Raw genomic sequence first — 22,640 nt, 5'->3', positions numbered from 1 at the left:
GTTCAGATTTTGTGGAAATGTGATATTTTTGTTTGCAGGGTGATTTTTTTTCACGCATATTCTCCTTAGCTTCCTGAATGTGGAGGAGAGTCCTTGCTGGCATAGTTCAAATAGATAGTATTAAAATCCAATTGGGTCACAGGATCTCTGGGGCCAAATTCCTTTTGCAGTTCTGGATATAATTGTGCTGCCCCTGAGAGACCTTTAAAACCCCAAACTGCATGGTGTGTGACTGACATTGGCCCCAGGGAGTGGGGTGGGGGTGGTATCATGCACTAGCTCTTTAGGGCTAGAGCTGGGCACCACTCACATAGAGGGTGCACTGATCCCTGGGGGATGGGGAGCAGAGAAGGAATAGTTCAAGGAGCAGGCTGGGGAAACTGGACAACTTGTCAGTGTCTTGTGATTCACACCTTCTTGTTGTAGAGAAGTGATTTCGTTTGACGTGAATTCCCAGAATGCTGACACACCCACACGCACGCGGGCCCAAACCCATCCCGGAGCTTCTTGTGAATGAGCTGAGGGTTTGGACCTGCTTCTATCCTCAGCACCATTCCGCGCTCCAACTCGAGCAGCCTTTCCCCCACGGAAGTGTCGGTGAGAGCTATAGCTATGGGAAAATTTCAGGGACTTGCATTAAATTGACTCCATAATTCTCAAGCCTGAGAGGGAAACTTGTTTCAGGGGAACCAGTTCCATGTCTTTGCTAGAAGCTTGACAGTCTTTACTTCTCTTATTTCTTAACCTCCCAAAAAGATTGGTCAACTGTTGGTTTGGTGGTGATGACAAGGATATTTACTCTGTAATCAAACCAAAAGTGGTGAGATTGGGAGGACCTGGGAAAGGTGAATAGGTAAGCCTGGGGAAAGGTATTTCTCTTCTCTTCCAGAACTAGAGTCAACATAGAAACACCTTTTCATGCAGCCACTGGAGTCATCACTAGAAAGTAATACTGCATTTGGAAACTGAAGAAATCTCAGAGACCATTATCTCTTTGTTTTAAAGATTGGGACATTGACACTCAATGAAATTTATAATTGCTGAAGATTACCTAGGAAATGATGAAACCAGGGTTAGAACTCAGGTCTTGTGACTGTTAGTCCAGTGTGATTTCTACTATGCTATGCTGATTTTCAAAGCAGCTTTCTTATCACTCATTCATTTATTCATCAAATATTTACTGAATACTACTCTGTGCCTGGCACTGTGATAGCAGGGAATAAAACAGACATCGTCCTCAGGGAACTTAAGTATAATGAGAAGACATAATAAACAAATAATTATATAAACAATTACAAAGGTGATGAATGCCCAGAAGAATTAGAGAGTGCTATTAGAGCTTATAGAAACAGGCCTTACATAGCCCAGGTGGCAGTGGTGGCAGTGACGGCTGTTTGATCTGGGAAGGCTTTCCTGAGGAAGTGACATTTAAGCTGAGATTTGAAGGATGAGTAGAAGATAGTGAGGTGAAGGGCCCAGGAGAAGGGAAGAGAAATCTAGGCAGAGGAAAAGACATGTACAGTGGTCCCGAGGCAGGACAGAGACGGAGCTTTGAAATAACTGTAAACAGACCCGTGGCCTAGTGTATAAATGGTCAGAAGGAGAGGGGTGTAAAATGGTTTGGGAAGGTAGGCAAAGTCCCACTGCTCAGAGCCTTGCACGCCATTGATTCTAGACTTTATCCTAAGAGTAATGGGAACCTATTGAAGAGTTTTAAACATAGAAGTGTTACGATCAGATATTAAAAGATCACTGAGGGGCTCGCCCCGTGGCCGAGTGGTTAAGTTCGCGCGCTCCGCTGCAGGCGGCCCAGTGTTTCGTTGGTTCGAATCCTGGGCGCGGACATGGCACTGCTCGTCAAGCCACACTGAGGCGGCATCCCACATGCCACAACTAGAAGGATCCACAACGAAGAATATACAACTATGTACTGGGGGGCTTTGGGGAGAAAAAGGAAAAAAATAAAATCTTTAAAAAAAAAAAGATCACTGAGAAGTCTGCACTGGTGGGGAGCAAACGTGGATGCAGAGAATTCCTTAGCAGGCCTTATCAACAGCTCGGGTGAGAGAGGACGGTGGCTTGGATCAGAGCAGGCATCACGGATATGGAGAGAAGTGAAGACATCCAAAGATATTGAGAATGTAGGCCCACAGAACTTGGTACTAAATGGATGTGAAAAATGAGGACGAGAGGAGGTATCAAGAGTAGCTCTCAGGTGTTAGCATGAGATGGGGGAAATGGTGGTGCATTCACGGAACTAGGGAACATGGCAGGAGAAGCAGCCTCCAGAGTAAGACTGAGAGTTTGGACATGTTAAGTTTGAGGGGCCTGGGAGACAAAGGGGAGAAGATACAGAGAAAGCAGTTGGATATATGGGGTTGCAGTGCAGAAAGGAGTCTGCCTTGGAAACAGAAATTTGGGGGTAATGTCATAGAGACTGTAATTGAAGCCATGGAGGAAATCATTTAGGAAGAGAGAATAGGCCAACAAGAAAAGAGATAAATAAAGGAAATAACCAAAGGGTTATCCCATTGCAAGAAATAATGTACACCTAAGAACATACAACACCTTATTTTTAAGATCCATGATGGTTATTATGCTATTGTTTCTCAGTTTCAAATCTACCCTTCCATACTCTCCTTGAGGTGCTGGGGATGCAGACCACATTTCTCTCTTTTTTTAAAGATTTTATTTTTTTCCTTTTTCTCCCCAAAGCCCCCCGGTACATAGTTGTATATTCTTCGTTGGGGGTACACATTTCTCTTTTGCCTACAGGGCAATAGAGGCTGCTTAAAGGGGACCAAAAGGCTGGAGAAAGGAGAAGGGATTTGTTCTTTCTCTGTTTTTCTTCCTGTTCCCGTCAGCATCACCCCAGCAGCAGTCCTTCAGCCTGGTGGTGGCAGTTGGTTCCAGGAGCAGCAAGCAATTCCATTTGCAGTATTTATATACTCAGACCTAGTCTTGCCACATCCCCTCAAAGACATTGGCCTTACTGCCCCCAAATACCAATATCTTCACCACCATGCTTACCTGAAGATCATTTTCCCTGAGCCTAGCCTCCGTCTCATGTTTCTCACTTATCCATCCAAGAATATAGTAGAAACTTGGTCAAACACCTGCACTCTAGCTGCAAGAGAATCTGGAGATGTGAGTTTGGACTCCTCTATTAAGGAGGTGGGATTCATAATGTGGGAACTGAGAACTGCAAAACCCCTCAGCGTGAACACTCCATTCAAACCCCTGCACTAAGAGACTTAACCAAATTTTAACATGGCTTCTAGCAGCCTAAGGCCATCTCCCTGGGACACTCAGTGCTCTTTTGAGTCCCTGTCTGGAAAAGCTCAGGGCTGTCAAAAGAATTTACTGTCTGTTCTAGCCAAACCTGACGACAGGTCCCTGATCTCCCTTTCTCAGAGCATTTAATAAGAAGGGCTTGCAGTTTTGAATCCTTTCTCTGTCCCTTTGAGATATATATGTATCTCCTACAACTCAGGAGTGTCTTTCTCAAGGACCTGAACATCATTCCTTTGAAATGTAATCATCAGGAGGGATGGGGCTTCTGCCTCCCAAGCTCTGTTGGAGGACAGAATCCTAGCTTTGATAATCGCCAGTTAGCAGACACAGCAGGCCTAATCACATTTATGCTGACCATTGCTTTGTAATTTTTTCACTTGAGTCTCCCTATCCCGGTTCCTTCGTTCTCCCTTTAAAACGCCTAGTCCCCTCTGCCCGTATCAGAATGGAGCTCAGCGCTTTTCCCTGTCAGTGGTTACTGCATAAAATCTGTTTTCCCTGCTTTAGCTAATGTCCAGCTTTATCTTTGACAGAACCTTCCCAAATGTAAAGAGACAATTTAAAGATGATTGGCAGCCATGGAAATGGCAAACGTCAATAACGGGGGTTTAGTAGTTCTTTATTTTTTTAATTATTTGCCTCTTGCTAGGAAGGATGTAAGGAATCATACTAAAAGACATAATCCAGTAAGAGTAATAAAATAAGGCTAAAAAGGAAAAATAAAAACAGTCCTGAGAGAAAGGGACTGTATTGGTTAGGGTACAGGCTAAGCCGACATAACAAAGAGACTCCAAAATATAATATTTAAACTAGAAAGAACTTTTTTCTCTCATAGATAACAATCAGGAAATACATTCAAGACTTGGAAGGGTGGCTCTTCCATCATTAACATGAGGCTCCTGTCACTGAATCCAGGTTGGCTGCTCTGGTCTCAGCATTTCCACCAGCAGGAAGCAGGGAGTCGGGGTGAGGGAGTAGTAGGGTGCCTCTTCCATCCTTTTAAAGCCAAGACTTGGAAGTGGTATAGATCCCTCCAGGCACATCCCATTGTCCATACCTCGGCAATCTGACCAAACTTGGCTGTGAGGAGGGTTGGAAAGGTAGTCTCTGGTTAGGTGGCCATATGTTCAACTAAAACTCTTATTTTGAAAGAAGAGAAACGACGGGTTTGGGGTGGGGGGACAATTAAAGGTCTGTCACAGAGAACATGAATATCCCAAAGTAAGAAATCCGTCGACATTTGCAAACTTCTCTCATAGGGGTGCATTCTGCCATGCACAATGCAAGCTGGAGGTGCCAGAGTGAATGCCTCCAGAAGCAGCCCATAACCAATACAATACACACATATAATAAATACACCACTTCTGCCTCACGGTTGGGATAACTTTGAGGCATATTTTATAACGTTCCTGGAATTCTTGGGGGATTGAGCTACACTTGCCTACATGGTAATCTGTTTCCTTTCCCTGTCTCTTGCCTTAATCCTTTATTCGTTCTTCCTGGGGTCACCTCCAAAATAAATTGCTCCTGCTGGAATCTTTGTCTCAGAGTTTACTTCTGGGAGAACCAAAACTAAGACCAGCTCTGGACTTCCTGGGAATCCAGAGGGAAACTAAATAACATTATATTTATATATATTTAGAAAGTAGAAAATAAATAATTTCCTCAGTTGATACAAAGTATTTCTCCGATTCCAAAAAAAAGGAAAAGCACTCTTACCATCCTATTTTCACACTCTCTGGTCTTTTGTGGTGTTCATGTTTGTTCTGCCTTCAGGCCTATAGTTCCTTGACACTTTATTCCCTTTAGAGCTAGCACACTGCTGTGCACATAGTGGAAATTAAGTAAGTATTTGAATAATGAATATATGAACCTTTTCCAACACACAAAGAAACCGAGACTCAGTTAGAGGACGTAATTGGTCACATGTTCCATGGAGAGTGACCAGGGAAGCCAGAATTGGCTTCCATGTCCACTGACCACTCATCTGGTTTTCTACCACAAACACAGAGTCTCCTCCCAGGTCTCATCTTCATCATCCCTGAGTGGAACCAAAGGCTTTTGGGAGGAGAAGCATGTTTGGAAATGTTAAAAGTATACCTGTCTTGAGTGAGCCAGTGCCTCTTCCCCTTGGCCCATTAGGTCCGAAGGACTGTGCTTGTTGCCACTTAATTTTTCATATCTGGCAAGATGACACCTAAATGTAAGCAAGGAGATGACTATAGATTCCAGGCACTTTGGCTATTCAAAGTACTATAATGCATTAACTGATTATGGCAAACCCCAAACACAGAATCAAGCCCACGTTTCCATAAATCCCTCCTAGAAATAGCACCACCTTGAAGCCCTGGAGTGTGGGCGGGGTGTGGTCTCGATTCACTTTGCAGTTGCTCTGCAGAGAGGATAAAAGTCTTAATGAAAGACCCAACAACCATCAAGCGAGAGGAGGAAAGGCCTATGTAAGACCCATAACCTAAACTCAAAGCACAAAAGTCCTCACTCATCCTGGTCTGGGGAGGAGGAATTTGCCCAATGAGGATGAAACTTCGAAAGTGTCAGTTGAACTGGTTGTTTGTCCTGGGGCCTCAGGTTTGTATCAGCCTCTGAGCTGCCTCTATGTCAGGTATCTTTTTGTGATAGAAAAAACAGCAACTGCATATTCACTGGTCTTTTAAAATTTCTTTGCAAAACGCCCCTCTGATTTACCTCTCTCTACCTTAAATATCTATAAATCAATTCAAAATTATGTTACTTTGCTATGTAAATAACATATGTTCAATAACAATATTTCAGAAGATATAAATAAGCAGAAGGAAAATCGAAATCACTTGAAAAGTCACTGCCAAGAAATAACCATTGTTAACATTTTGGTGTATTCTTCCAGATATATACACAACTTCTTCTTCCCCTTCCCCTTCTCCTTTCTGTTTTTTTTGCTGAGGAAGTTTCGCCCTGAGCTCACATCTGTTGCCAATCCTCCTCTTTTTTTTCCGCTTGAGGAAGATTCACCCTGAGCTAACATCTGTGCCAATCTTCCTCTACTTTACATGTGGGTTGCCGCCAGAGCATGGCTGATGAATGGTTTAGGTCTGTGCCTGGGATCCGAACCTGCAAACCTGGGCTGCCGAAGCAGAGTGCACCAAACTTAACCACTACCCCACAGGGCTGGCCCCTACACAACTTCATTTTACTGACTGCATGTTATTCCATTGTGTGCATATAACAAAACTTATGGTACATTCAATTGTAAGACACTGGTTGCTTTCTTGTCTTTTACTATTATAAAAAGAGCTGGAATAAATATTTTAACCAAATCTTTGTTTTCTTTTTAAAATTTCATCAGTAAATAGCTCTAAAAGATAAGGATTCTCATTTAAAAAATAATAGTAACAATACTATTGTCACATCTAAAAATTAAATAATAATTCCATAGCATAACCAAATATTTAATGTTCAGATTTCTTCAATTGCCTCATAAACGCTTGATGTTTTTAGTTACACTCTCTTACTTTTCGTAACCAAATCTTGATGTACATGCTTAATTAGTTCCTGAAGATAAACGCTTAGATTTGAAATTACCGGGTCAAGTGTATATTATGTCTAGATCTAGAAAGATGTTCTCACTCAGCTTTAAGCATTCCAAAAGAACATTTTGTAAGAATGTGACTGTGGAAGAGATGAGGAGGACATCTTTTTATTTGAAGTTTTCATATGCTGGTGACAGATGGGAGATAATACTCTGAAAGGTTTCGGAGGATTTACTGTAGTAAACCCCAGGCTGATTTCCCTCCTGCCTCCCTCATCAGCATCAGAGGGCTCAGGAGGACCTCCTGTTGTATTAATTAGCCTCTGTGGGGGAGGGTCTGCCCCTTCTCAACAGCCAGGTGGTGGTCCTGAAGGAGCTGGTCTCTTGCCCAGCAGTCAAGACTCTATCTGCAGAACCAGGGATGTTCCTAAGAGGAAGATCTGTATTAGGAATATTGTATCTCAGACTTGTGAAATTTCTGCACCACTTTGCCCTCTCAATCCTAAGTTATTCGCTATTTTATATTTATCTAACATTTACAGTTATATTTATAATTTATATAGAAGCAGGAGTGTAGTGGAAGCAGCTAGACAGACTTGGGTCCAAATTCTGACTTTGTCAGTTATTTGCTGCATGATCTTTGGGCAAATTACTTTCCTGTTCAGAAATTTGAGGGTATAAGTGATAGTTTAAGGTTGCTACAGTGATGAAGTAGTTTGGCACACAGTAGGTGTTCAATAGATATTAGTTGAATGAGTAAATATTTGCTTACTAGAGTCTCATTTTTTGTTTTTTGAGCTAGAAGAAATCTTAGTGCATATCTTCTTTATTTTAGAAATGAGAAAACTAAGTTCAGAGAAAATGTGAAATTTGGTCTTTCAGTTATTCATTTAGTAAACATTTATTAAGCACTGAGTCTGTGTCAGGCACTGAAGATATAATAATTAGTAACAGATGGTCGCTGCTCTGAAGGAGTAAGGAAGCATAGACTGTTTTAAAAAGTGCTGAGCTGTATGTGTTATTATAGAGTTATCTAATACTGTGCTGTCCAATTTGGTAGCTACTAGCCACATGTGGCTATTTAAATTTAATTACAATTAGATGTAATTAAAATTCAGTTCCTCAGTCACTTTAACCACTTTTCAAGTGCTCGTTGGCCACATATGGCTAGTGGCTACCGTATTGGACAGGGCAAATATAGAACATTTCCATCATTGCAGAAACTTCTACTGGATGGTGTTGCTTTAGATCTTCTTCCCAGAATAACTTTCATATGCACATATACTTCAAATTTGTACAATTTCAAGGTGTTTTCACCTTGGTCTGAAAGCCCCTTACAATACAGGCAAGAGAGAATTGATGAGCATTGGTAAGTGAAACTAAAATCAAAGATAGAAGTTTAACTATAAGCCAGAGTCCAAACTTGTGAAAATTTCAGCTTTGAAATTTTCTGAGTTGACTGAGTTGGCTGCAGCAGAATAATGAGTCACTTGTTCATTTCAACAGGGATGGGCTCCGTTTCCTGTGCCTTGTGGGGAGCCCTGTGGTCGTCTGGGCATATATGGCCTCATGCTGATGTGTGCATACCACACAGGGAGAAGTCCTCACAGCTTCCCTGGGATTTCAGTTAAACTAGATCACTTCTCTCACAATTTACTTGCAGTCTCTTTAACTGAGGACATTACATTGCTTTCATCTCCAGTAGGCTATGTTCATTCAATGATCACTTATTGGGTGCTTTCTATGTCCCAAGGATTGGGCTATGTGTTATATGAAGATGATTAAGACAGGACATTTATAACCTAGCAGAGAAAACAAATATGAAACCAGCTAGTCACAAAAAAGACAAAACTAACGCAGTAAGTGTCAGAACAGGCAAGTTACCAGGAAATTGAAGAAAAGGAGAGGAAAAATTAAATTTAGGTGACTAGGGAAGGCTTAATAAAAGAGATGGCATTTGAGAGCAGCCCTACAGAATACACTGGAACAGAATAGCATGGAATATGCTATCACGGGGAATTATTCTACATTCAAGTTCTTGAAGTTCGAAATTCTTCTGTACATTTTGTGATCTCTCCCACTCGTTCTTTCATACATAACTTGCTCTGACTTCCTGGAGACTTTCAGACTCTCGACCCCATCTTATACTCACGGTCCTTCATGCATGTCCAGGTGGGACTCCACGGTCAGAGTTTTCAACCAATTTTTGTCAGCACTCCCTTGTCCTCTGGCTTCCGTATTTATCTGTCTTGCCCATCCTCACCCTTGCTGAAATCAAGGTCATTCACTCAGTATGAGGTCTCTCAACAATCTTCCACTCTAACGCAACATTTCTTGGTGTCTTCTCCTATTCTCTCCTCTACCCCCATCCTCTGTGGAGGGGAGATTCCCTTTGATTGAGTAAATTCTTCACCCATCCTTTCTGTCCACTTCCAGGACTTAGTTCTATGCCTTATTTCCCCTCTTGCATCTTCAGTTTTCCTTGTCTATATATGTCTCTCTCCTTAGGGGCAGATGCAGGTTTTGTAGGTTCTGAACCTTATTCAATCTTGGGAACCCTCTTCAAGAAAAAGAATACAGGGGAGATATCATCGAGATTGGGGTGTAGGCAGATTCTGAACTCATCTCCTCCCACAAACACAACCATGTTACAACTATTTTGGGAAAAATTACTCTGGAGAGAAAACTGAAAACTGGATAAAAAGAATCCCCACAACAAGGAACAGTCCTGACTAAGGCGGAAGAGGCAGAAATTCCTGCTGGAGAGAAAAAAACCCACCTTCGGGAGCAGCAGAGTTTCTCAGCTGACCAGGCAGGAACCACCCTAAGGTACACAGCCCTCCCTGGAGGAGTGAGGTCCAAAGCAGGGGCGATAATGCTATAAGCATCCTTCAGACTCAGCACAACCGAGACGAGGGTCTTACTATCTGGCTTGGCTGGCTATTAACTGTAGTGGGGAATACCCCCAGAAAAGCTATAGGATGAAAGCTGAAAAGACCCCGGTCTTTAAGGGCCCACGCACAAACTCACCCATCTCAGTAACTTAAAATTACCAGAGAGAAGGCTGACAGTCTTTTGGTGAACAGAGACTCACCTGGTGGGCCTTGGGGGCATCTTGGTGAGGGGAGAGAACTCTTCAGAGACTGAGACATTGGTGGGGGCCATTGTTTTGACCTGGTCCATGTGTGCTGACACAGACCCCAGCACACATCATTGAGGTTCTTCCCGAGGCCTGTTAGCCTAGTGGTCTGCCATGCCCACTAGAGCACAGATTTAACCCAGTTCAGCCAGGGCAGGCAACCCGCCCTAGGGACTGGCCCTGCCCAACAGCAAGCCCTCAGGCTGCTTGTCAGCCTGCATTGTCTCGGTGCCTTGATCCTCTACAGGCAGGCAAGTGTGTTTGCTTCTGTGGGGCAGGGCCAGTGTGAGGACCAGGTGAACTGTGGGGGGTACCGGTGGAGAGGTCGGGGCCTCTGAAGTGGGGCATTGGGGTACACTCCAGGGGGTTGGGAAGTGTGTATGGACCAGGACTGTGTTGACAGTGTGTGTGGTCCTGTGGAGGGTGAAGCTTATCAGTGGCAAAAGACCTGTGCTTCACAAATAGCCATAAAAAGGATCAACCCAACCTTCCAAAGCCTGAAACAATTGAGTGTTCCCATGCCTAGGGCCAGCCCCTCTCAGCTGCACTCCTAAGAGAACTGACAACAGCCTTGTAGGCCCAAGGCCTATAGCAACTGTAAGCTCCTGAGCCTAGCAATCAGCTACACTGGGTACCTACCCAATTAACAGGAAAATTGCAACAGGAGTGTGCTGTTAGACCTTGTAACCAATGGTGCTGAGGGTCCCCAAGATGGATTTACAAACAGCTGGCCAGGGAAGGAAAGACTAGACTCAGTGGGTAACTGCATTAAGAGCAACCCTGCCACAGCAGAAGGACACAAGTAGCCCACAAAGGGGTCACTCCTGGATCATTTGGACTGGTGACAAGAGGAAAGCACACTGCTGGGCCTTAAGAGGCATCTCTTACATAAGGCCACTTCTCCAAGGTCAGGAGAAATAGCCGATTCACCTAATGCATAGAAATAATCACAGAGACAGAGGCATAATGAGGAGACAAAGGAATACATTCCAGGCAAGGGAACAGGACAAAACCCCAGAAAAAGGACTAAATGAAACAGAAATAGTGACCAAAGTGTTCAAACAAAATCTCATAAGGATGCTCACAGATATTGGGAGAAGACTGGATGAACACAGTGAGCTCATCAACAAAGAACTGGAAAATATAAAAAAGAACCAATCAGAAATGAAGAATACAATACTGGAAATGAAAAATTCACTAGAGGGACTCAAGAGCAGAGTAGATGATACAGAAGAACGGATCAGCGAGCTAGATGAAAGACTAGAGGAAATCACCCAGGCTGAACAGAAAAAAGAAAAAAGAATTAGAATGCAAACAGTCTAAGGGAACTCTGGGACAATATCAAGTGCACTAACATTTGTATTATAGGTGTCCCAGAAGGAGAAGAGAGACACAAAGGGGCAGAAAATTTACTTGAAGAAATAATAAATGAAAATTTTCCTAACCTAAGGAAGGAAACAGACATCCAAGTAGAGGAAGCACAGAGAGCTCCAAACAAGATAAGCCCAAAGAGACCCACATCAAGACATATTATAATTAAAATGTCCAAAATTAAAGATAAAGAGAGAATCCTAAAAGCAGCAAGAGAAAGGCAACAAGTGACATACAGAGGAAAGCCCATAAGGCTATCAGTGGACTTCTCAGCTAAAACCCTACAGGTGAGAAGAGAATGGCATGACATATTTAAAGTGCTAAAAGGAAAAAACCTGGCCAAGAATACCCTATTCATCAAGGTTGTCATTCAGAATGGAGGGAAAGATAAAGAGCTTCCCAGACAAGCAAAAATTAAAGGAGTTTATCACCAAGAAACTAGTTCTACAAGAAATGCTGAAGGACTTATTTAAGTAGGAAAGTGATGACCACAAATAGGGATAAAAAAATTATCAAACAACAACAACAACCACCACCACCACCACCAGGCAATAAAATCACTGGCAAAGGTAAAAATATAGTAAAGGTAGCAGATCAACCACCTGTGAAGATAATATGAAGGTTAAAAGACAAAAGTACTAAAATTACCTATTTCAATGATAAGAAGGTAAGGGATAGACACACACAAAACAAGAGATTAAATATGATTTGAAAAACATAAAATGTGGGAGGAGGGGAGTGAAAAAGTAGAGCTTTTAGAAAGAGGTCAAGCTAAAGAATCTATCAACTCAATATAGACTATTATATACATAGAATATTATGTAGGATCCTCATGGTAATCACAAATCAGAAACCTATAATAAGTAAACAAATAAGTAAGACAAAAGAAATCAAACATATTACTAAAGAAAGCCATCAAACCATAAGGGAAGAGAGCAAGAGAAAAAGAAAGGAACAGAGAAGAAGTGCTAAAACACCCAGGAACAAAAAAATAACAAAACAGCAATAAATACATACTTATCAATAGTTACTTTATTTATTTATTTATTTATTTTTGAGGAAGATCAGCCCTGAGCTAACTAGTGCCAATCCTCCTCTTTTTGCTGAGGAAGCCTGGCCCTGAGCTAACATCCATGCCCATCTTCCTCTACTTTATATATGGGATGCCCACCACAGCATGGCGTGCCAAGCAGTGCCATGTCATCACCTGGGATCCAAACCGGCAAACCCCGCGCCTCTGAGAAGCAGAATGTGCGAACTTAACCGCTGTGCAACCGGGCCAGCCCTCAATAGCTACTTTAAATGTCAGTGGACTAAATGCTCCAATCAAAAGGCACAGGGTGGCCAATTGGATAAAAAAAACAAGACCCATGTATATGCTGCCTACAAGAGACGTACTTCACCTAAAGACACCCACAAACTGAAAGTGAAAGGATGGAAAAAGATATTCCATGAAAATGGCAAAGAAAAGAAAGCGGGGGTAGCAATACTTAGACAAAATAGACTTTAAAACAAAATTGTAACAAGAGACAAAGACAGGTACTACATAATGATAAAGGGAGCAATCCAACAAGAAGATATAACACTTGGTAAATATCTATGCACCCAACATAGGAGCACCTAAATATCTAAAGCAATTATTAACAGACATAAAAGGAGAAATAGGCAATAACACAATAATAGTAGGGGACTTTAACACTCCACTTACACCAATGGATAGATCATCCAAACAGAAGATCAATAAGGAAACACTGGCCTTAAACAACACATTTGATCAGATGGACTTAGTAGATATATACAGAACATTCTATCCAAAAATCACAGAATACACATTCTTATCAAATGCACATGGATCATTCTCCAGGACCGATCACATATTAGGCCACAAAACAAGTCTCAATAAATTTAAGAAGATTGAAATAATACCATGCATCTTTTCTGACCACAAAGTTATGAAACTAGAAATCAACTACAGGAGGAAAACCAGAAAAGCCACAAAAATGTGGAGATTAAACAAAACGCTACTGAACAATGATTGGGTCAATGAGGAAATCAAAGGAGAAATAAAAAAATTCCTGGAGACAAATGAAAATGAAAATACGACATGCCAAAATCTATGGGATACAGCAAAAGCAGTTCTAAGAGGGAAGTTTATACCAATTCAGGCCTACTTCAACAAAGAAGAAAAATCCCAAATAAACAATCAGAGCATCTAAAGTACTGGAAAAAGAAGAACAAACAAATCCCAAAGTCAGCAGAAGGAAGTATAAAAATCAGAGCAGAAATAAACGAAATAGAGACTAAAAAAAAAAAATAGAAAAAAACTAATGAAACCAAGAGCTGGTTCTTTGAAAAGATAAACAAAATTGACAAACCCTTAGCTAGACTCACAAAGAAAAAAAGAGAGGAGGCTCAAATAAATAAAATCAGAAATGAAAGAGGAGAAATTACAATGGACACCTCAGAAATACAAAAGATAATAAGGGAATACTATGAAAAGCTATATGCCAACAAATTGGATAATCTAGAAGAAATGGATAAATTCTTAGAAACATACAACCTTCCAAAACTGGACCAAGAAGAAGTAGAGACTTTGAATAGACCGATCACCAGGAAGGAGATTGAAACAGCAATCAAAAACCTTCCAAAAAATAAAAGTCCAGGACCAGATGGCTTCCCTGGTAAATTCTAACAAACATTCAAAGAAGACTTAATACCTATCCTTCTCAAACTCTTCCAAAAAATTGAAGAGGAGGGGAGGCTTCCTAACTCATTCTACGAAGCCAACATTATCCTGATACCAAAACCAGACAAGGACAACACCAAAAAAGACAATTACAGGCCAATCTCACTGCTGAACATCGATGCAAAAATCTTCAACAAAATACTAGCAAATGGAATACAACAATACATTAAAAAGATCATAAATCATGATCAAGTGGGTTTCATTCCAGGGATGCAGGGATGGTTCAACATCCGCAAATCTATCAACCTGATACACCACATTAACAAAATGAAGAATAAAAATCGCATGATCATCTCAACAGATGCAGAGAAGCATTTGACAAGATACAGCATCCATTTAGGATAAAAACTCTAAATAAAATGGGTATAGAAGGAAAACACCTCAACATAATAAAGGCCACATATGACAAACCCACAGCAAATATCATTCTCAACAGAGAAAATCTGAAAGCTATCCCTCTAAGAACAGGAACCAGACAAGGATGCCCACTGTCACCACTCTTATTTAACATAGTATTGGAAGTCCTAGCCAGAGCAATCAGGCAAGAAGAAGAAATAAAAGCGATCCATATTCGAAAAGAAGAAGTGAAACTGTCGCTCTTTGCAGACGTGATTTTATACAGAGAAAACCCTAAAGAATCCACCAAAAAACTTGTAGAAATAAATGAATACAGTCAAGTCACAGGATACAAAATCACCATACAAAAATTGGTTGCGTTTGTATACACTAACAACGAAGTCGCAGAAAGAGAAATTAAGAATACAATCCCATTTATAATTGCAACAAAAAGAATAAAATACCTAGGAATAAACTTAACCAAAGAGGTGAAAGATCTGTACACCGAAAACTATAAAACATTGTTGAAAGAAATCGAAGAAGACACAAAGAAATGGAAAGATATTCCATGATCTTGGATTGGAAGAATTAACACAGTTAAAATGTCCGTGCTTCCTAAAGCAATCTCCAGATTCAACGCAATCCCTATCAAAGTTCCAACAACATTTTTCACAGAAATAGAACCAAGAATCCTAAAATTTATATGGAACAACAAAAGACCCCGAAAAGCCAAAGGATTCCTGAGAAAAAAGAACAAAGCTGGAGGGATCACACTCCCCGATTTCAAAATATACTACAAAGCCATAGTAACCAAAACAGCATGGTACTGGCACAAAAACAAACACACAGATCAATGGAACAGAATCGAGAGCCCAGAAATAAACCCACACATTTATGGACAGCTAATATTCAACAAGGGAGCCAAGTGCATACAATGGAGAAAGGAGAGTCTCTTCAATAAATGGTGTTGGGAAAAACTGGACAGCCACATGCAAAAGAATGAAAGTAGACCATTACCTTACGCCATGCACAAAAATCAACTGAAAATGGATTAAAGACTTGAATGTAAGACCCCAAACCATGAAACGTCTGGAAGAAAACATAGGCAGCACACTCTTTGACATCAGTCTTAGCAGCATATTTTCAAGTACCATGTCTGACCGGGCAAGGGAAACAAAAGGAAAAATGAACAAATGGGACTACATCAAACTAAAAAGCTTCTGCACAGCAAAGGAAACCATCAACAAACGGAAAAAAGACAACCTAACAATTGGGAGAAGATATTTGCAAACCATATACCAGATAAGGGGTTAATATCTAAAATATACAAAGAATTCATATACCTCAAGAACAAAAAAAACCAACAATCCAATTAAAAGATGGGCAAAAGATCTGAACAGAGATATCTCCAAAGAAGATATAGGAATGGCCAACAGGCATATGAAAAGATGTTCAACGTCATTAGCTATCAGGGAAGTGCAAATCAAAACTACAATGAGATATCACCTCACTCCAGTCAGAATGGCTATAATTAACAAGACAGAAAACATGTGTTGGAGAGGATGTGGAGAGAAGGGAACCCTCGTACACTGCTGCTGGGAGTGCAAACTGGTGCAGCCACTATGGAAAGCAGTATGGAGTATCCTCAGAAAATTAAGGATAGATCTACCATATGATCCAGCTATTCCACTGCTGGATAATTTATCCAAAGAACTTGAAAACACAAAGGCATAAAGATACATGCACCCCTATGTTCATTGCAGCATTATTCACAATAGCCAAGACACCGAAGCAACCAAGGTGCCCATCAAGGGATGAATGGATAAAGAAGATGTGGTATATATACACAATGGAATACTACTCAGCCATAAGAAGTGATGAAATCTGGCCATTTGTGACAATATGGATGGACCTTGAGGGTATTATGTGAAGTGAAATAAGTCAGAGGGAGAAAGTCAAATACTGTATGATCTCACTCATAAGGAGAAGATAAAAACAATGACAAACAAACACATAGCGACGGAGATTGGATTGATGGTTACCACAGGGGAAGGGGTAAATGGGGAAGGCAAAAGGGGTGATTAGGCTCACATGTGAGGGGATGGACTATAATTAGTTTTGGGTGGTGAACATGATGTAATCTACACAGAATTCAAAATATATTACGATGTACATCTGAAAGCTATATAATGTTATAATCCAATGTTACTGCAATAAAATAAAATAAAAAAGAAAAAGAATACAAAATTACAAACGCCAATTTAGGAACAAATGTTAATATTTATTTATTTATTTATTTTTGCTCAGGAAGAGTCACCCTGAACTAAGATCCATGCCAATCTTCCTGTGTTAGTATGTGGGCTGCCAGCACAGCATGGCCACTAACAGAGTGGTGTAGGTCTGCACCTGGGAACCGAACATCAGCTGCTGAAGAGGAGCGTGCCAAACTTAACCACTAGGCCACTGGGACTAGCCCCAGTTAATATTTATTTAGAAGGGGTCTGTGCAAGTGTAAGGGGCTCTGAAGTTTAAGCTTCAAAGTAAATCCACGTCTGTCTGTACTATAATAGCACAACAAAACCCTAAAGCTTCCCTTTGCTTTGCTACTGCAAATGACTGTTGCATCTCTCTGTCTCACCACTCTGAAAGCTTTCAAGGATGTAATCTACATATACTGTCTTCACTTCCATCCCATGTCCAACATTCTATTGCAATGGTTCTTTTCTAAAACAACGTTGACTTCCTAATGCCTTGACCCTATGGCTTTTTCTTGGTCCTGATCTTTCTTATCCTTTCCACAGATAATTCGACATATAGGTCATCCTCTGGCCTCTCTGATGATTCCTTTCCCACTAAACCACCAATGGTGGGGCTTCCTCAGGGTTCCTTCAATGGCCCAAGTTGTCTTCCAACCCCTATGACTCAATGATCATATGCCCATGGCTTCCACCATCACCCCATGTGGCTGACCCACAATTATATGTCCCTCGCTCCGACTTCCCTTGTAAACTCCAGACCTATAACATAACTTCTCTACCTGAAGTCCTATCAGAATCTCAAATTCATCTTTCTCTGGCTGTGTCAATAGTATCACTCCTTCCCAGACACCTGTTCTAGAAACTTCAAAGTATTACTTTAAATAAAACAACACTTCTCTCTCCCTCTATTCCTGCATCGACTCTAAGATCTAGCAGTTCTACCTCAGAAATATTCCTAGAATCAGTGTAGTCCTTTTCATTCCCACTGCCACTTCTCCTACTTCAGTGTTTCTCACTATTGACCTGGACCAATCCAATATTATTTGGAGCTGGAGAACCTCAGAGCTGGATGTGACTTGTCCCATTGAATTAATGGCAGGCCAGATCTAGAATCTGGGTTTCCCACCTCTTCTTGGTAGCTACATCACAGTTTCAAACCCATCGCAATCTATTTTGTACACTAACGCTGGGTTTTTAAAAGTGATGCCTTTCACTGAATGAAACTGCAATCTCTGGCTTGGTATTTCAGGGCTCCAAAATCAGGTCTTACATAACATCTCAACTTTATCTTCTTCTTGGCTCCTTGCTGTACTGTATAATCAACTGGGCTCTTGGATGTTCCCTGAACATGGCCATACTTTTATGCAGATAGTTTCTGGAGTTAATTTCTTCCTCCCTTGATATGTAGTAGTTCCATAGTTTGAACCTCTTATCATATGTGATCTCATGTTGTTTTTATTTATGTGTCTGTAGTAGACATTGTATTAGATTCCCCAATATCCCTTCTGTCCCAGATGGTTGGAAGTCCAGTGAGTGATGCCATCCATTTACCTGTGATTGGTTTAGGAGTGTACATGTGGCACATTTATGGCCAATGACAGAGAGGAAGCCAGTTGGGTGGATTCTTGGAAAAGTCCCCACGTCTTGGAAGGAGACAAAGAACAAAGAGTCCTTTCTGACTCTGGGTATTGTCATGTCTGGATGTGACCTGCAAGCACAGCTATATCTCCCTTGCTGTAGCTCCCTTGCTTGTACCTCGGCCTGACAAAGGAGATGGAAAGAATCTGGGCTGTTGATATTATTGAAGCTCTAATCAACCAGTTCTGGAGCCTGCCCTGCTTCTTGACTTCCCATTACGTGGAGCAATACATTTCCTTATTGTCCAAGCCACTTTAAGTCATGATTTTCTGTAATTTGCAGCCTAAATTACCAGGAAACAGTGTTCAAGCTTCTTGAATTCAGGGACTATATCTATTTATCTTCCTAGCTCTCTTAGAACTTGACACACAGCACATGCTCAAAAAACTATTTCAAAGTTAATATTTATATATATATTTGAGATATAACTAGTGAAAGCATTTGCAATTTATAAAGCTCTTTATTTTTCTCATAGCAATTTAGAGATAACCAAATAAAGCTTAGACAGATTAAATAACTTGGTCAGGGCATTTTATTTCCCAAAGTCATACCAAATTCTGAACAGGTTGTTCCCCTTTGTCTCAAATCCTTGTCTGTGACTGCCATGGCTGTTAGGGTCCCAAGAGTACTGGGGACTGATGGAAAAAGAAAGCAGCAAGCCACTCCCGCACTTAACCCAGCAATAATGCCAGTACAGCATCCTAGTTATTTCTGGCTCAGAGCTCAGGACTGACACCCCTTCTCCTCCCAGTCCCAGTTGAATCCCCACAAATACAACACTTTATATGCAGAGGTATTTTCCTGGGAGGATGGATCATAACTTTTATTATATTCCCAAAGGGGTCCATGACCCCCATGAAAGGCTAAGAAGCATTATAACATGTTACAATATCTCAGAAGTAAATGAAAATAAAATATTTATAAATGCTTCTCATTCAGTGGACTTATCTCCCTGTGTTGTTCTGTATTTTCGCATCTATGGGACCAGTACAGCAGGGACCACTTGTAGGTCATGAAGCAGAAGACATTTAGGCACCAGAGAGGGCTAGGTACTTCTAGTCAGGACCAGTGTAAAAGGAAAATGCAGAGCCCCTTCTAGAAAAATTATTAAGAATTTCAAAGTGACTACAGCAGAGCATTAAACCAAGCACAAGGCCCTTCTAAGCTAGGAACCCTGTGCAACAACATAGGTTGCACACCCATGAAATTGGTCCTGCCTCTAGTACATATTACTAAACACACTATTAATTGCCTGCCCAATTATGTTGTATTCCTTTGGTCTGCCATGCAGTCCTTTATCCATTCTTGGAGCGCCTAGAATGTGCCAGGGATTGTGTTAAGTGCTGTGGTTTCCAGATAGGAGCATTCATTCAATAACATTGTGTGCCTACTGTATAAAAGACCTTGTTCTAGGCCCTGGGATACGAATAAGACATTCGTATTGGGCAGAGACAATGAACAAATAGGAAAAATATCAGACGTGATATGTCCTCAGCAAAACATTAACATAGGATGATGTGATACAGGGTGACTGGGTAACTATTTTAGATGGGGTGGTCAGAGAGGCCCTCTCTGAGATGACATTAGAGCTAACACTTGACTGAAAATAAGCCAGCCCTGTCTCCATGGGAGGTGGAGACGGTTATCTTAAGCTTGGGAAAGAGGGCAAAACCTCAAGGCAGTTGAGAGAGAGAGAGAGAGAGAAAATGAATGTCTGAGTGAACAGAGGTAGTGGATAAGGGGAAGAATAAAATTATGGGAGGTGGGAGGGAGCGGCTGGCAGGGGCCGAATCATCATCTTCCGTAAAACGATGGTTCGAAAGCAGGGAGGGAGCAGAGTCCGGAGAGGTCTTGGCGGAAACTCAGGCTAGAGAAGTGGTGGCTCAGACTAGGTTGAGAGTAACGGAGATGAAGCTAGGTGGGCCAATTTCGGTCCAAAGTGCTGCCGGCAGCCCACAAGCCGGGGTCTCCCACCAGGGCCCCGCCTGAGTCAGGTGAGCGGGTGGCTCCCTCAGAGCCTGGGAAGGGGCCGCCCCCCGGGGCCGGCACTCACCCGCCGCCGCGCCGACGTGGCCGGAGCTATATGCTGCGCACGTGTCTGGCCCCAGGCGGGGAGTAGGGGCGCGCGGAGGCCTCTGGCTCTTCCCGGTGACCAGGGCCCGGGGCACCGGCTGGCTCTGAGCCTTGGGTCCGCGAGAGCGAGGAGGCGAGCAGATGAGCTGGGCGGAAGGGGCTGGGTCCCGGCGAGGAGGGGGCGGCCAGGCGGGGGCGCGCGCCAGCTACGTGCACGCGCCGGAACAGGGGCGCGCAGGGCGCGCCGGGGCGGGGAGGGGATGGGGGAGGGGATGGGGGTGGGGGTGGGGTGGGGGCAGCCCTTTCCCAGGCGGTAGCGGGGGCGGTGTCGTTGTTGCCCTTTTAAGCCGCGGGGCCGACACCTCCTGCCGGTGGAGTCAGTTACAAAGGGAGCAGCCGCGCAGGCCGTCGCACAGCCGCCCGCCAAGGCCTCGGCGCCCCTCGCCATTTTCCAGCCGCGATCCGACCCAGGTCGCGGCGGCAGGGAGAGGCGGAGCCCCCGGAGCGCGGCCCGGGCCGTCCCCGCGGGGCGGTCGCGGCCGTGACGGCGGCTCTGGGCCCGGCTCCCCTTCCACACCCCTCCCGCCGGAGATGAGGGGAAGATGTCTGTGTCAGGGCTCAAGGCCGAGCTGAAGTTCCTGGCGTCCATTTTCGACAAGAACCACGAGCGATTCCGCATCGTCAGCTGGAAGCTGGACGAGCTGCACTGCCAGTTCCTGGTGCCGCCGCCCGCGCCGCCAGGCAGCCCGCACTCGCCGCCGCCGCCGCTCACCCTACACTGCAACATCATGGTGAGGCGCCCGGGCGCAGCCCCGCTAGGGCCGGCGAGGGCAGAAACGGGGGCCCCGAGTCCCCGGACAAAGGGGAGCCTTCCCCGGAGAGGCCTCTCGGCCCCCCTTTCCCCGGCGAGGGGCCCGGGCCAGGCTCTGCGGCGACTGCGTGAGAGCGGGGTGGGAGGAAGCGGCCGGCGCGTTCTCCGGCTGTTCCCGCGGGGCTCGGCTTTGGGGCTGCTGGCCCCTCTCGGCCCCTGTCGCCGCTCCCTGAGGTGGGAGACGACGGCGGCCGGAGCCCTCGCCGGCTCGCCATGACAGCCCACAGCTGGCTTGCCCCAGGGTCGTGGCCGGGCGGCTCGGCTCTTGCTGCTGTTTGAGCCCCGGTGGCGACGGGGAAAGGCCGTCAAGTTTTAACGCCTCGTTCTTCTGTCAGGTTTCCCTGGTCCCGCTTATTCACCCAATTATCTTTTAAGTTTGTGTTTAAGGAAAAACGAACACTGGAAACTGACGCATGTGAGGAAAAAAAGTTTAGAATGCAGCCTCTGGTACTGTTCGAATTACCCCCTTCCTGCCGGCCTGGCCGTGCGCTAACGCGCTTCCCAAAGGCGCATTGTACCTCGGCTGCGGCAGGTGGCGTGGCGGGTGTCTGTCTAGGCAGCCCCTCCCGGCTGTGAGCCTTTAATGTCCGGAGCAGGGGATGGAGATACGTGCCCAAGTCTCCTGCCCAGAAAGACCATTTTATGTCACAAATCCGAAAAGACACTAAAGCTCACTCTTTGGTTTAAACTGAAAGGTCGTTAGAAACCCAAGGCTTGGTAAAATAACAAGTGTTAAATAAGTTTTTTCATAGAACTGTATAATGAGGCTGTTCATTGTGAAATTGATTTAGGGTATTGGTCCAAACTGCAGAATATACTCCTTATTGTATCAGGAGTCAAGATTGTAGTTTCATGTTTCTTTGTAAATACGGCTAAAACCAAGTCTGGCGTCAACTCCCTTGGGTTAAGTCACTGGGGATTCAGGTGACTACAGTGTGCCTGGTACTCGGGAGTTTGCAAAGCCCTTGAAGTTAGGATAATTAACATTAAAATAGTTTTCAGAATATCTGGGGTAGTAGGTGTATATTTCCGGGAAAAAACCCAAAAAACAAAACCTAAAAACCTGGTACAGTCTAAGTGCTGTACTGAGGACAGAATTCGCTTATTGAACATGTAAGTGTTCTAGGCGCTGGTTTTGCAGAACTGAGCAGAGTAGTCTTTGCTTTCAGAACTCAGTCTTCTTGGGAGAAGAGTTTTATACAACAAAGTGTGACCAAGTTCTATGGTATCATTATGAAAGCTGAAGACAGGAGTTAATTTTGACCGGGGCTGGGGGAGGGGTCGCTTCAAGGAAGGCTTTGAGGAGACGCTGACAGTGGAGTTGGGCTTTCACAGGTGCCTAGGCTTTTAGAAGGGAGTGAAAGGGCATTTCAGGCAAAGGAAGCTCT

At 43.4% G+C, this 22,640-nt stretch overlaps 2 protein-coding genes across 3 annotated transcripts in view; one reads left to right on the top strand and one right to left on the bottom strand.

Moving 5' to 3' along the window:
• Positions 1–3,928: 3,928 nt before the first annotated feature.
• On the bottom strand, positions 3,929–20,933 carry LOC124234797 (proline-rich protein HaeIII subfamily 1-like). The gene is made up of 3 exons (XM_046652215.1): positions 20,362–20,933; positions 5,395–5,491; positions 3,929–4,374 (listed from the first exon to the last, which is right to left on the bottom strand). Exons 1-2 carry the CDS (start codon positions 20,827–20,829, stop codon positions 5,471–5,473), a joined length of 489 nt encoding a protein of 162 aa, XP_046508171.1. The 5' UTR covers positions 20,830–20,933; the 3' UTR covers positions 3,929–4,374; positions 5,395–5,470.
• Positions 20,866–22,640, top strand: part of UBE2Q2 (ubiquitin conjugating enzyme E2 Q2) — a 61,424-nt gene continuing 59,649 nt past the window's right edge. The window contains exon 1 of one of the 2 annotated variants that reach the window (XM_046652214.1): positions 20,866–21,172. In XM_046652214.1, coding sequence (XP_046508170.1) covers positions 20,984–21,172 — 189 coding nt within the window. In that variant the 5' untranslated portion in view covers positions 20,866–20,983. The remainder of the gene's footprint in view (positions 21,173–22,640) is intronic. The other variant, XM_046652213.1, reaches the window with a different exon arrangement.

Source organism: Equus quagga, chromosome 2 (assembly GCF_021613505.1).
Source record: "Equus quagga isolate Etosha38 chromosome 2, UCLA_HA_Equagga_1.0, whole genome shotgun sequence".
Taxonomy (NCBI): Eukaryota; Metazoa; Chordata; class Mammalia; order Perissodactyla; family Equidae; genus Equus; species Equus quagga.
The sequence above is the reverse complement of the archived record's forward strand: the minus strand, read 5'-3'. Positions and strand labels throughout refer to the sequence as shown.